This window comes from Pieris napi, chromosome 12, assembly GCF_905475465.1.
Source record: "Pieris napi chromosome 12, ilPieNapi1.2, whole genome shotgun sequence".
NCBI lineage: Eukaryota > Metazoa > Arthropoda > Insecta > Lepidoptera > Pieridae > Pieris > Pieris napi.
The window spans coordinates 11110962-11127691 of NC_062245.1; the positions used below are offsets into that span (position 1 = coordinate 11110962).

A 16730-nucleotide genomic window follows, 5' to 3' on the forward strand; every position below is an offset into this window, starting at 1 on the left:
TACTGTAAACAGCAACTTCTTATATTAATCACTAATTTAAAATTGTTATCTGTGAACTTGATGTATCGGACTCCCTCTATATTCTCTAAAAATTAAGGATTGTAAATGTTTCATGTAAATGAAGAAATAAATGGAAAAATAAACAGCTAAAGATACATACAAAAAAAGAACGTCATACTACATTTTTAAAAGCTTTAGTTTTTCTTGTTTTTAAGGATTCATAACACGATTAAGGAACAGCCGACTAAGTGAAACCTTTTTAGTAAAAGGGAAAGATGAAGCGTATTTAAAAATTTCTTTACAAAAGGAAAATTTGACGTAGACTTGTAAATAACATAATTAATTTCAAGGGAGAAAGCTTCGAATGTTTGACTAAAAATACGCTATTACGAGGACTACACTATTTTAAAATATTATAATCGTCGTTTTGATTTTGAGTATCATAATTCAAAATTGTTTAATTCATATATCGTAAATAAAATTATGTACAATTATGTATTACCAAACCAATTCGACTTAGGGTCCTTCAGAAAAAGAGCGCACCAATTCTTAAAATGACCCTGTAACACAAATAAAAATGCCCCTTTTAAGTAAATACAAATTACTTGTGGACCCAGCGCTTCCGTAACTTATATGATATTAAATAAGTACGTGTATTGTACGAATGTGTATGCATGTAATATACATAACAGCCATTAAAATAACTTCTATGCTACACAAGTTTTACAGCCATTGGTAAAATCGTTGCTTCAACCTATGCGGACTAAGAATGCCTACTTAGCATACTGCTTATACAATTCTATGACTATGTTAATACTCACGACTGTATAGAAACTATGACATTAAAATAATGATCACACTAGAACCATTGTCCTGAGCTACTAAGTAAGGTGTGTCTCCGTATGTAAAATAGGACGCTAAAAAATATGCACCTATTGTACACACCTAAAGTTAACACAAATTACAGAAGGAACAGCTTTATTGTTAGGGCGGCGAGTAAGTTTAATAGTCTAACTTGTGATATTGACCTATTCGCCTCAAGTGTGGTGTCGGCAAGGAGAGCTATGACATCTGAGCTTCTCAATGGAATGAATGATGAACCATAAGTTTTTATAAGTGTATAAGTTATACTAAACTGTTAAGTGTTACTTAACCAATTTTTACTTAGTTTATTACTTTCTTTGATGTTTATTTATATAGTTGAATAACATCATTTTATTGTTACCAATCCAATTAATATTATTAATAACTATTTGTAAATATTTATTTAATGGCGTAAAAGAACATTGTATTTAGTAAGTAAGTTAGTAGCTGTAAATCTTCTTCAATAAATAATATAAAAAAATTATAAGCTGAAAAGTTACTGGGATTTTTAAAAGAATCCTGTGTCTTTAATGGCGCTGTAGTATATCGGGAATGCTTTCTTGCTTGATTACTACGCGATCGAGCGGAAAAGTCTTTGGTCACATAATAATGGGAATCGTTCATAGGGTAAACTAACCTAGACCTAGGTATATATAAATAAAACAAATCAAAATCATTTATTCATATAGGTAACAGAATGTACACTTATGAACGTCAAAAAATAAATAAATTATATTAAATGCTTCTAATTTTACATTTACTGCCAGTTCTTAAATCAAGGGCGTAGAATGGAAGAGAAGGACTGGTAATAAACTCTCCGCTAATCTTTTTAATCACCAAGTTGTTTGTTTTACACAATGTTTGTAAGGAGCTGCAACCATTATACCATGTTCCACGTGACATCTTAAGTAATTAATAGTTAATTAATAATAAATAATACATACAACATAATAAAATAAATTAAAAAACAAAGATTTGTCCTCTATCAGCAGGAGGCATGGTGAAGTAGGAGCACGCACATTCTAGTGGGAACAACACGCAATATATTTGGTTATAATAGGTAATAGGTTTGCCATAATTAATATATATAGAAATACCTATTAGTTCTAATATAACATAATATATAGTAACTCTTAATAACTCATATAAAACTGTTCTATGAATTTTGTGTCCGAAATTATGTTATTTTAAAAATACTGAAAACTTTATTACAGTTAAGTTCATAAATCGCGCTGCGAATTGGAAAAACATTTCCGTTAAAGTGAATCTGACAGGATTGAAATGTAATTAATTTTTATTACAGTATAATAGTTATTCATTCCAGACTTTTATTAAATATTGGCAGAACATGTATGTGAAAGTAATATAAATAATAATAACTATCAAAAATAAGTTTAAACACATGCTTTCGTTTCTTCTGTCTTTTTATATTCTCATCCCACTGTCCAAGTCAAAAATCGATGACATCAGGCACAGATGACTGATGATCTACTCACCATACAGAAATACATACAGATGCGAACATTTAAATCCAAGAACCATTTTTATATATCACGAGCTGACCCGGCAAACGTTGTTATGCATATTATTTCTAGGAACCATTTCTTAGTTAAATAAAAATATCTATCTAATAAAATAAAAAATAGGGTTTGATCGTAGAGGGGTGAAGTTAAGGATTGTATGTATTTTTGCATGATCATAAAAAAATAAAAAAGTAAAATTTAGGGGTGGCCCACCCTTAATATTTAGGGGGATGAAAAATAGATGTTGTCTGATTCGCAGACCTAACCAATATGCACACAAAATTTCACGAAAATCGGTCGAGCCAATTCGGAGGAGTTTAATTAGAAACACCGTGACACGGTGTGGGTTTAAACTTTAGATTTCCGAGGCTTAGAGGGAGGGAAAAAGGAAGATATGTTAGGAATTTAATTGTCATTAAAATATTAAATGTCGAAAATTAATACAAATAATAAATTTAACTTATTTCTTCGGTTTCCTTTATTCTCGAATTTATTGTTACTTTTTAAACTTAGTTTCTGAGCAGCTGTCACCATTAGAACAATTCTTTGAAAGACACTTCAAATGTAACTTCGAGTTAACCGAGATTCTCGAGACGCCGCGATGTTATTACATTTTGCCTTTACACAAGTAAAAGGTAATATGTTATGAGATTATCTTTAAAACGCTGTCACAAAGCCCAAGAAAATTGTATCTTGAAATTATATTTTCATATTACTCTTGCAATGTTGAATCCAAGTTGTAGTACATACTATTACACACACATTACATTTATTGCCAGTTCTTCTCTTCCGTTCTACGCCGTTGATTTGAGAACTGGCAGTAAATATAAAATTAGAAGCATTTAATGTATATTTCTTTTTTGACGGTCACATGTGTACATTGTGTTACCTATATGATTTTTGTCTTTGACTTTTGAGTATGTTACCAGTAATAACACATTTATTGTACATCGGTACCAAGCTTCACAATATTTACTTATGGATGGAGTACTTCAACTTTGAACTTATAGGTTTATTTCACTTGGCTATTTTTACCAAAATCTATCCAGAACGAAAAGTATAACAGAAAGGAAGTATACTGATTTCCAAATATGCTTGAATCTAAAATTAGACAAACTAAATCTCGACACTGAATTCATCCAAAATGAACGCAGTAATTAGAACCCATATATATCTGGATTATTATAGTGGAAACGACGCATTAATGAATACTGAACTTTTTAGAGAACATGGGACAAATTGGCAAGAGGCTTGATGTTAAGTGATACCGCCCTCAATAGACACACTGCTATCATAAACTTGCGAGCTTTCTGGCATCATTGTTGTTATGTTTTATGGGATTAAATACCAAATGAAAACCTGTACATTATACCTACATACAAATATTTATTTAGTGTTTTACGTCAGGACTTCATCGCATGGGATACTTTAGGATATTTTTTTACGAACTCGGTATTTTGACAGTATCAAGTTTATATATCCTTGAAGATATGACTGTAAAAAAGTATCCAAAATTGTTCAAAACATTTAAAGAAACTTGCCTGTATTGCCCAGAGATCCAACACGGCTGTAAGTGCCTTGGTGTGGCCTGCATGCCACACCAAGATGTATTCAAGAAATTGTTTCTAGAAGTTATATATCACTACCTTTATGGAGTGGGCGAGTATTTAGACCATAAGTTTGACAACAATTATAAATAGCTTAACTTATTATTATGACAGTATGTTAATGTTCTTATTATATGACATTATACTCCTGAATATTATTGCATGTGAGACGGATATATTTAGTTGCTTGCTGGCTGAATTCACAAGAATTGCATTATTTATAATTAGTTATAAAAACGTTTAGGTTTTGTTTTCTTGTTTTGTTTATTATATTATGTTCTTAGTTTATTTCTTTTGTATTAGAATTAAGTGACTGTACAAATGGGAAATAAATAAATTATGAAAATGAATATGATATTTGCATGCCTATTTTATATGTCTGATTGTGCGGATTCTTATAATTAATCGATCTAAATAAGGGTTTATTTATTTATTTAAGGAAACAATATTACAGTGTTAATTCTACCATCGATTGAGGGCAGAAGGGCAGGTAGAGATAGACATTCGGTAACTCGGGGATCGTGACCGAGTCTCACGTACAACGATCGATACACTCTCACCGCTAAAATTATCCAATACAACTTTGCAGCTTTGCTAAGCTACTTGAGTTGTATGCATTCAATGGGCTTTATTATATAACAAAGTAGGTTTCATATGTAATTTATTAGTTCGTTATCTTTGTTCGGTTTTATATAATATACAATATAATATATTTTATATCGCACATTAACACCCCAATTTAACCCTTCGTGGCTTATTGGATACACGACGAGTTGTATGTTCCGAATGCATGCGACAGAATAGAGAAATATATGTTTGCCCCGAAATATATATTTTTATGTAATAGGAGGCAAACGGGCAGCAGGTAAGGTGATACCGCCAAACATGGACACTCGCACTGCCAGAAGGCTCGCAAGTGCGTTGCCAACCTTTCAAGAATTGGTATACTCTTTTCTAGAAGATCCCTAAGTTGAATTGGTTCGAAAATATTTTAGTCGGTTCCTTCCGTCGAGGTGATACGGATTCCGTCCGATAATGAAACTCAGCTGCAGGTTTTAGTCCGAACAACTTCTCTGAACACTATCCTTTGTAAATGCGGTAGAAGATGCAGGGAGACACTACAGAGACTTATTGAAAATGCATAAAAAAATTTCATAAGAATCGGTCGAGCCGTTTCGGAGGTGTATCGGAACGAACATTGTGACATGAGAATTTTATATATTAGAAGACTAGATATTATTGTTACAATTATCTAGTAGATAATAAAAACGCCATACATTTTGCCTCCGTTCTACGTTTGAATTGAAACAATTGAGTCCATCCTTTTAAACGTTCTAAATTTAAAAAGTAAACAAGAAAATCATTTTCACTTCACACGAAATCGTTTAAATAGTTTTTGTACGAGCGTCGAGGTACAACTGGGATGGGTATGAATTTTATATGCAATGTTTATCTCGACGGGGAATCAAATAGAATTGTTGTTGGTACATTTGTATGAGGAAACATGAAATGCTTAAGGGTTTTCATTTATTTGCCTTTGTTTTTACACGGGTCTTGTGTTTTTATATTATAATGACGGTATTCGTGATCGAATATTTGTGCAATAATGTAGAATAAAATTACGATTAGCCATATGAAGTTAATAAAAAAGAAAATGTTAAAAGTCCAATCTGTGAGGAAGGAAAACTTGTATAGCGGTTTTCCCAACTGCCGTTATCCTTATATAATTCTCGTCATTTAAATTTTTCGTAAAAGTTATCAAATTTATCAATTTGTTTTCAACATAACAAAATGGGTATAAGCTTTGCTGCGAGGTCAAATCCCAGGGCAGTTCTGATTTCGTATTGAATTTATTATTATAGATAAGAGAAGAAAGAAGAAGCCGCTGGTGCTGTGCACCTATAGTGACTTTTATCCGCCTTGTCTGAGCTTTTTTTAAACCTACAAATCGAACCCGGGATAAGTTTACGACAACGCACAGTAGGTATTTTTTTACAAAATGTCATTTACGTGCGGCGACCTTGGAAAAACAATAATTAAAAAATTGGAAAGAAAAAATAATCAAAACATAGCAATAAAATTACCAAAAATGAGTGACTAGAATTCTTTAAAAATAATTAAAAACCAACTTTATATCACCTAAAAATAAATTTTTACTTAGCCTACCTTTTTAGTAGCTACATACCAACATATGGAACATTTTGCTATGCTACCCCATAGAGACTGTTCGCTCTACCAAAATAAAAACCGAACAACTAAATAAAACTATATTGTTCAATTGTTTCCTCAAAAATACTCGAATTGGACCAGTCGACTTCGAGTTCACTTAGCAAAATATTTTGCGATTAATTTTTATTTATATACCCAAAAAATCTATCCCGTGATCAAAAAAAAATCCTAAATTATATAAGCGACATATGTGATACAGTGAGTTCAGCGACTCTATGATATGAGTACATTATATGATCACACGTTCGCACAATACAAACCAAACGGAGATGAACCATCAATTGATTATGGAGGGGCCGCAGTATCTCGTCATCTGCGTAGGAGTGGACATATTATTCTGATCGCATTTTAAATGTGATGGCCAAGTTCAGTGCCTAAGTGATAATTGGATTGTGTTCTACTTAAGTAAGTTTATATTTTTGATGTAATTTTAAGAACTGTCCAATGTGTGTCCTCGCCCATTCCGTCACGTGTCCGGGTAGTTTGAAGGCCAAAAATTAATAATGGATTAATAAAATAACCTTCGAATAAGTAATTAAATGCAGTAGTATGGATTAGCTTCGTAACGTCGAAATCAAGGTGATATGGATGGAATTTGGTATTCCTAGACATCCATAAGATAGCATTGCTTGGAACTATCAATGTCGAAGCCAGATCTTTCTTCTCCTATAAATGGAACGCAAAGTTTACTTTTAGTACCACTTCCATGAACGAACATATTGTGATAGCAAGAACAAAGACCAGCTGTGTTTGTTTGTAATTGGAATTTTGGTCTCTATTTGGAAGTAATATATCATATCACTTCACCATTTAAAATAATGCGCGTGTAAGTTAGGTAACACGCGCCGCGCCTACTCTTGTGATATCTAAGATAGCGTAGGCGAACTGACGTGAGAGCCGTTTGGTTACCGTTGCAGTCCATAAGATCCTTCTTCTTTCCCATTTCTTGGCCTGCACGGCTTGTGCGTCAGCCATACTACATGTTAAATTAATCGTTAGTAATAGTAATCAGTAATTATATTTAAAAGAAAAAAGCATTTTTTATTTTACTGAATGTCCTATTTTACTTTACTATTTCTTATAGATGTTTGCCATTTGGTAGGCTCTCGATTCCGGTTGTCGTCAGTCGGCCATTTTTTCCGATCAATTCATGCGGTACCTTTCTCAGCTCCAAGGCTGTTATAATATTATAAAAAAGTTTGATTACCTCAAATAGAGTACAGAATAGACACATTTCTGCACAGAATAGCACTTAAGTGTCATTGCTACTTTAAGGCAAGTCTGTCTCCTAACTTAAACCAACAATTATTGTTTCACAGCAAATCAAACACTCCAGTTTGATTGCTGGTACCAGTGGGCTGTGGATGAAATACAGACTATAAAACGCTATCTTAATGTAAGAAGACGTAAATCTATCGGTTTCAAACCTCTTATGTTTAATCTTAAGAGAAAATTGCTCAAATATTGGCTTATTTAATGCAGAGTCGTTGATGCGAGGCATAATAAAAGGCTTTCAGCTCTCAGTTTCTCCGAACATGTCACTTGAATTTCCCCCAAATGGGAAATTAACCTATCTGAATCCCCATATGCTTTTCATTGCTATCGTAAAATCATTTACCGAGAAAATCAGATTATACTAAAATGGCGAGCGTATATTGAGTGCCGATTCGAAGCTCGGCTATATACTTTGTTCTTGATTAAAATTGGTACAATATTATTTTTTACCAAGGCTGAAATGCCAGGTTTAATTCGCAATCGCAATTATATTTCACCCCTAGTAACCTACATAATATTTAGAGTTTTTCTACATGAATCATTTTCGTTGTGCGGACGTTTAAAAATTCCTGATTTTGTCTATGGAACGTGCCTTGTGACTTCCTTCCACAGAGTTTAATTCTAGATAATAATAATACTTCTATAATACTAATACTACTATCTAAAAATAAAAAAATAAAGAATTAATATTATGACGTAAGAAAAATTTGGTAATCAATTTAAAAACCTATTTATACAAGATATCATATTTTGGCAATTATGTCATACTATAATTGAGTCGTGGGCGAAGCCAGACGCGGGAAATTTGATACCGATTTATTTTCATGAATATAATAATTGAAAATATATGCCTACAACATTACAAAAACAAATGAATAAAAACCGTGATTTATACCCACTAATGTATTCAAAATTACCAGAAACAAAAAATCTAATTCAAATAATTCATCGACCTTCCATTCTCTATGTCTGTTCGACGCCATATTGAATTATGTTTACCGTCATGTCAATAATGACAAGACTTACTTCTGACGTTAAAAAAGGCGGGCTGTGTCGTGTTAACAATTAGCAATTTACATTATCATTCATCATTATGAGAAATATAGTTTATTTATATTTTGTAATTTTTTTTGCAACTTGCGTATCTGATTTGTCTGTTCTTCGTTTATTGATTGCAAATTGTTTTCATACGATAAATATTTGACATTTAATAAGATTTAGACTTAGCTGCAGACGATGTTAAAACTGAGCACTTCAGTACAGTATCTTCTCTCTGGTGTGTCGGTGTTGGTCTTCATGTCTTTGTAGCAGAGAGCTTAGAAAAGCCTTCCAAATTTTTTTCACAATATTAATTATTTGTTTCAGGGCGGAAGGTGAATCTCGTCTAACATGACCTAGTGCCCCATGACTGTGGCGCACCCCTCACGAACGCGCTCGCCGACCTGACACGCACACAACGACGTACGTACGCAAATCGTGCTAGTGTTCTAAGTAGGGTTGTAGCTCTTATTATCATATCAAGGCTATATGTGAGTCAAATTTAAGTGATTTGGGACAAATTAAAAATCGGTCCGTTAGTTTAATGGTTGTAAAGATAAGTATCAATTGCTATCAGCATACTGAAATCTCAATAGTAAAATCTTACAGTAAATAAATTGTTTTTGTGTTGACAGCCCTAAAGAACCATTACTTTCGTAGTATAATTTACTGGTATCGTTACGTACCACGCTTTTAGGTACAGTTATGGAATGCGAGGGTGGCTAATTTACGTAGACACTTATAAAGTGGATTATATAGTTAAAAGATCTGGAGCGTGGATCATTTGTATTATAATAAAATCCTTAAATACCTAAGTGATACAATTTTGAACTTAGAATAAGACACGGGGCAAAGTCCAATCTCATTTGTCTTAAGAAGAAACTAGACGACCAGCCTTCTGCGTCGGTCAACTGAAACTTATAATTGTTTCCCCCGAAGATATAACACAGAAATTAAACTGTATGCAATTCACTTTTTTTTTTTAAAGACAATTCACACCAATTGACCTAGTCCCATGCTAAGCTGGTGAAGCTTGTGTTATGGGTACTAGGCAACGGATATACATACATATTATAGATAGATATACATATTATAAATACATATTTAAACACCCAAGACCTAAGAACAACACCAAATGCTCATCACATCGATGTTCGCCTCAGCCGGGGATCGAACCCGGGACCCATGGATTCGCAGTCAGGGGTACTAACCACTAGACCAATTGAGTCGTCATAACGTTCCAGTATACATTTTGTTAGAAATACCAGATTCTCGAAAACTCTATCAGGAAAATCCATTTAACCAAGTGGAAACCGATTTGCAATCGCCCCTACACAAGTATTTTAATTGTCGGTTACGCAATATTGCTTTGACTTCGGTTTGTACCGGTTAAATGTAAGTATAAACTTGCCCATTCATGAATTAATGTGGTTGATTTTTAATAAGACATATTTTCTTACATACATTACTTTAGTTATTAAATACATATACGATATGATACGGCACATAGTCTCATTATATATCTCTAATTATTTAAATTTTGCACCCCAAGCAAATTTTTTACTGATTTGTTAATGGATTTTTCTTATTTTATTATCATGTAGTTAGTTAGTTATTTAATTTTTTAAGAAATTTTGTTTATTCAAGATATACTAAAGTAAAATTATATACAAATATAACACAACCATTGTATTGAATTAATCAATTCAATACTTATTTCATTACCCACTCGGGATTTCTTCTTTAAATATTACAGAAAAATCTTTTTGTCTTTAAATTTTTGATGGCACACAAAAAAGCTCACCAGGTGTTAAATGACACCACCGCCCATGGACCGCGCTTTACCAGAAAGCTTTCGCCTGTGTTGCTGGACTTTTAGAAAGCTCATTTAATAATAAATTCTCATTTATATCAACAACAAAGACGTTTTTGATAGCATTTTATTCATTATTGTGTGCAATAAACATGACGCTCTATTACTCTAATAAAACGGTTCTGACGTAAATCCCTCGATGTATAGCTTTTTGCAGGGTATAAGACTAGTATTATGCAAATTTAGGGTCAAAGTTGCGTTTGAATACATTCAACGAAACTTATGTCGTATGGCTTTGTATTCCTTTGAGAATGGTTAGATCCTATTTTGAATACGGGTAACAGTTAGCTATTCATATCCTTATAATATTCAAGGGTGAACTATTGGGTCCAATTAGTTTGTTCAGTTGTTTTGACTTCGTATTGTTATGTTCTAAATTTAAAACAGAATGCGTCTGTATGCTTTTGAATATTAAACACAACATAGGGGCCTCATAGCCTAGCGGTCTTATTAAGTGGCAGCTAGGTGAGGGGTACCGGGTTCGATTCCCGGTTCGAGGGCAAGTTTTAATTTAATTTAAATTTGTTCTCGGCCTTTGGGAGGGTTGTGCGGTACCGGGCGAGTGCCTAAACCGTACATGGATGACTCGGTCGAATTTCTAAAGACAAGCACGAATTATAAAAAAATCCTATACTTGACGCTGGCTAATGCACAAATCGTGCCAGAGCCATAAAAAAAAAAAAAACACAACATAAAGAATTATTATTATTTTTCATTTCTTTTAATATCTGCCCATTATTGTAGTGTGGATGACATATGCTTTTGGAAGTAACCTATGGAACTTATTTCTAAAATTTAATATATAAGGGCTTATATAATCAATAAATGAGTCGTAGAAACGGGTCGTCGATTTTTCAAAATGTTCGGAGTTTATCAAAACCAGGCAAATTAGATTTTTCGCAAAGGGAATAATTTGAATAGTTTAATTTGTTAGTATAAATGTAAAAATAATATTTCATATAAATCAGTGCTCTCAATATGATAATGTAATAAAAAAATATTGAAATTTAGAGCACGTTTCCGCGTGTCTCTCAACGCAATTCAATTTCCGCTAAAATAATTTATGCGTAGGTTTTTTCGTTCAATATTTTGGATATATTTCAATTAGATTTATGCTTATATTAAATTACTTTTCAATGATATTAAATAAAGTTAATTTAAGCAAGATTATTTTACTTCATTGTATGAAAATCGTTAATGTGGTGACAATGTACAACGAAAGATTCTGATCTTTCGTTGTCTACACAATTGTACGGAAAGTGCAATTTTGGCAGACCACATTGTATTTACCAACCACAGCATCTCTAGCCCAAAACGCATTGACACGAGACATGATACGTCATATTATGTTCGCTTGACCAATCACAGTCGACCGCATCGTTTCTCTTGCGTCTTTTGTTTTACAATTTTACCAACTTGGAAATTTAATTAGTAGAGCAAAGCACTTGTCTTTGCAAGCAATTGCCTTCAAAGCGCATAATCGCTAATAATCTTTTTTAAAAGTCTATATCAGTGGTGCTGATATTCTAAGTTCTTCGAAAATATATATTAGGTATATATAACAGCATATCTAGTCCAAGACGCATGGGCTTGCGACATGATACATTGGGAAGGACATGCGCCCTTACCACTAAACACCTGTCAACGATTTTTACACAACTGAGTGTTTTTAAGGCAGTTTTTTCCGCGCACTACCACTATATGGAACCAGCCCACTGAAGTATTTCCGAACCAATTCGACTTAGAGTCCTTCAAAAGAGCGTATCAATTCTTAAAAGGCCGGCAATGCACTCGCGAGCCCTCTGGCATTAAGAGTATCCATGGGCGGCGGTATCATTAACATCAGATGAGCCCGTTTGCCCCCTGTTCTATAAAAATAACAGTATTAAAAAATGTTTGCACTGATAAACAAAGAGGATCGAAAAATTAAGTACCTTCGTAAACATTGTCATTTCTTGTTATCGTAGATATCTGCTGATAAACCGATCTCAGCGTTGAGAGGGGATTAAACAAATCTTAAAATATAAACAACATCGGAACCTATAGACAGATGAGATAGCGGAGGTTTTTGATCAGATGTGTTTGATTATTTTATAAATGAGGTTGAAAATGTAATTGAAGTCGGTAACAAATAAATTATGTAAGAGAATGTGAATAGTGTTTGTAAATTTGTGGCCTAGGAGCAGTGTTGGCCTAGTGGATTCAGCGTGCGACTCTCATACCTGAGGTCGTAGGTTCGATCCCCGACTGTGCACCAATGGACTTTCTTTCTATGTGCGCATTTAACATTTGCTCGAAAAGTGAAGGAAAACATCGTGAGAAAACCGACATCTCTTAGACCCAAAAAGTCGACGGCGTGTGTCAGGCATTGAGGCTGATCACCTACTTGCCTAGATTTAAAAAATGATCATTATACATATTCAGAAATCTGAGGCCAAGACCCTAAAGAGGTTGTAGCGCCACCAGTGGCGTAGCTAGGTGACCAAGGGCCCTGGGGCAAATTAAAAAATGGGGCCCCACTGCTATGTAAACTGATTAGGTTTTATCAAATAAAATATGAAATATACAAATACTTTAAAAATGCTAAGCTACTTAAGCTCTTTTTTGTGCAGGGCAGGTAATAAAAATATTAAACAGTAACAACATACTCGTAAATTACAATTAATACTTGATGTAGGTTTGGCGAAATAAATGAAATAGAGAAGATTCAAGGTTTTATTATATAAAGGTCGGGCCTACCAACTGACTAAATAACAATTATATTTTTTCCTAGCTTTAGTTTTCGCAAAAGTATCAATGACTTCGTTTAAATCCAGGCTTAATGCGGTTTTGTTTTCAATTGCTATCTAATTCGCGTTATACAATGTAGGCGAAATCTTTAGATTTGACACGATTTATTGACTTTAACGAACATCAATATGAGTGGTAAAATCAAATAAAATTGAACCACTATATTGACCAGTACAAAAAAGTTTATTGACATTAGCTTACTTACTCCTGATATAGCATGAGTTTTTTAACCGTTTTCAAAAAAAAATCTTAACTCGAATTCACAATAAAACGCACATCGATGAATAATAAAATGCACATATCACTATCCGTCAAATTGACAACACTGCCAACCTACAGAAAGAATTTAGGGGAATTCCCTAGGCATAACTTTTGAATTTCTCTCAAATTAATGTCTTGATTAAAGTGGGGTTGCAACCTGTCATATTTATTTTGAAAATGGGAGAAATTTCCAAAAGTTCAGAACGATCGAGATTTCTGGTAAGGTTTCGAGGGCCCCCTGAGCTTGAGGGCCCCGGGGCACTGCCCCGCCTAGCCCCTGGGTAGCTACGCCACTGAGCGCCACTGATTTTTTTTATAAATTTGAGGCCTATGACTGTATCAGGGACGTTTAAATAACAATTATAATAGCTTTTAATTACGTATATGTTTTATTTACGTGTGTGTATTGAAGTGTAAAAGAATAATTTCGTACACAGTTAAATTCGGAATATTTGTATCATACGTCAACTTCAACGTGAAATCACAGAACTAACGAACGACCACTGAGAGCTAGTTTAGAGAACTAGCAAAACCTATTTTCTAACTGGATTTTTGGTTGGAAAATCCTCCATCCGCAGTCTGACAGGAAATACGGAGGAAATAAAAAAATTGTTGGATTTGCGTTCCCTAACTGTCATTATTTCTTATAAAATCTGATAAAAGCCATGAGGCTGATTGCAAATGGACTTAAAAAGAAAAAAAAAGTACTAACAATAGAAATGCCCAAGTAATACTAAAATAAATTTCTTGCGGTACAGACTTATATCTTTATAGCATTATTTCCTTTGGGAAATGATATTCTAATATTTTATTGTAATAAATAGGGCAAAAGTTTAGGATCTTTTTTGTGTTAGGCAAGGTTATTATATATTAGACGCTTCAAGTTAGTCACTGACCTGATTAATTGGACAAGTGTATTTGCAGATGAGACTGACATTTTGACATGATGAGATTGACATCATATGATAGATAATATATATAAAATATTCGATGGATAGATCGAATATTAAATACAGTCTTTTATAGGATCAGAATGCTGCCTCGCTGGGTTTTGTGGTGCTGCGTGGTACTGCTGGCGCGACCGGCGCACCCACAGGGAGCACAACAGTGTCCCGCGCCTAACGCGATCGCGCCTTGCACCTGCTCGGTCAAGAAGAATGGCCTTGATATCCTCTGCGAGTTCACGGAACAGCAGCACATCCAGAAGGTTCGTTTATCTTTTCGTCTTTAAGCACCTCAGACACTTAGTGCTTTAGGTATTGCGGATAGTTCCTGGCGATATGATGGGCGATGGGTCCATATCACATAACATCAGGTAAGTCCACTGCCAGTTTGCCCGTTATTAAAAAAAAAACACGTGGCATTTTAATTTACAATTCGTCATTTGAGATTTCAATAAATTATTTTGCATAAAATATAAAATACTAATATTTCATAAATTCTCTTTACGAAATTTTAATTTTAAAATTAGAATTTCTATAATAAAAACGCTGCACGTGACGCTAATATTTTTATTATTGCGTTTCATCCGTTAAAAATTTACCCTCATGCTCCTAAAGAAGTTTCATTTCAAAAAATAATAAAACCAGAAATAAAAAGAACAAGATTATATATTACAGAAACGATTTATGTATTGGTAAGTATCATCCTGACGTCATCAGTCAGGAAAGGCTTTAAATATATAGGATTAATGTATGTAGAAATATGTGCCCCATGCCCTATTAAGGGGAATTTGTAACATCTGTAACGTTGTGTAAATATGCGAGTTTACACTACTGTTGATGCCAACCCCCACGACACCTCAGAGACTCAGGCCTGCACAGGATTATACGTTTAGATGTTCGTTTGAGAACACCCGTGCAGTAACCAAAGTACCTCGGTGCGGCTTTGAATACCGGTGGGGTTTGACTTCGTACGTACTACTGTTCTAGCCAATCCCGACGTCGCCTCAGAGACTCGGGCCTGCACGGGATTAGACGTTTAGTTGTTCGTTTGAGAACACCCGTGCAGTAACCAAAGTAACCTCGGCGCGGCTTTGAATACCGGTGGGGTTTGACTTCGTACGTACTACTATTGTAGCCAATCCCGACGTCGCCTCAGAGACTCGGGCCTGCACGGGATTAGACGTTTAGATGTTCGTTTGAGAACACCCGTGCAGTAACCAAAGTAACCTCGGCGCGGCTTTGAATACCGGTGGGGTTTGACTACGTACGTTTTGTCAAGACGGTTCGACGTATCGCTGGCACCGCCTCAACCCACGCACCCCTGCTAGTGCGTAATTGTAGATGTTGTCTTGAAATGAAACTGCGCCTTTTTCTTGTTTCTTGCTTCGCCGATTATTCTTGGGTCCCAGTTCGTTGCGGAGGAAAAAGAAGATTTTGCGTAAATCTCGCCGAGCTTAAGTACTCCGACAGTATACCGCGACGAGAGCTGCGCTTACAGCCATCTGTGCGCGTATACCGCGACGAGAGCTACGCGACCCTTTTATTCGGCGAAGCATATAATTAATTTATTTAACTATATTTTTCTTAACATATTTTTACCTAACATATTTATATATACTTAATTTCTACTTATGAGCTACTAACAATATTCTTATTTTTCTTATAGCTCATATCTACTTAATTCATATTGTATATATAGTCACTAACACTAACTTATAATAATCTATTCCTATTTATACATATGAGTCGCCAACAACTACAATATGGGACATTTAATTATTAATTACATGCATTCAGTAAGCTTCACATGAATGTCGTAATAACAGTAATGGTTCAATGAAAACACTGTTTCAGGCGATGAATACGCTGCGCTCGAAGCCAATGATAATATTTTACCTGAAACTTCGTCATAACAATTTGGCAAAACTTCCCTCATACATATTCCTGGGATTGGATATACGACATTTGACTGTTCACAACAGTACCCTGGCTGTTATTGAAGATTCATCGCTTAGCTCTATTGGTAAGGCCTGTACAGTTTCAGAAATTGTGTGTTTTAAATTTGGAATACACGATTTGTCAAATTGACTTGTATCCGGGTCTTGTAAAAAATTATGAACAACCTTTTTGTTTTAAACAAATTTTAAATTTGGAATTGTTAATTAAAAAGAAACAGATTGCCAGTTTTATTGGTTTTATTAATTTATAGTAATATTGTTATAATTTATTTATATTTCTGTGCCTTAGAGCTATTTTATTCCTAGTATTCTCAGTAGAAATAGTAACAGTTATTTTAATAGTATTTCAGTGGCTTTTAAACATTTCA

At 34.1% G+C, this 16730-nt stretch overlaps 1 protein-coding gene across 3 annotated transcripts in view; it reads left to right on the forward strand.

Moving 5' to 3' along the window:
• LOC125054530 (slit homolog 1 protein) overlaps window positions 1-16730 on the forward strand; it is a 97125-nt gene that overhangs the window by 60454 nt on the left and 19941 nt on the right. For 2 of the 3 annotated variants that reach the window (XM_047656492.1, XM_047656493.1), the window contains exons 2-4: window positions 8864-8959; window positions 14487-14667; window positions 16259-16427. In XM_047656492.1, the coding sequence (XP_047512448.1) occupies window positions 14494-14667; window positions 16259-16427 (343 nt within the window). In that variant the 5' untranslated portion in view covers window positions 8864-8959; window positions 14487-14493. Of the gene's footprint in view, window positions 1-6504; window positions 6629-8863; window positions 8960-14486; window positions 14668-16258; window positions 16428-16730 lie in introns of those variants that run through there. The other variant, XM_047656491.1, reaches the window with a different exon arrangement.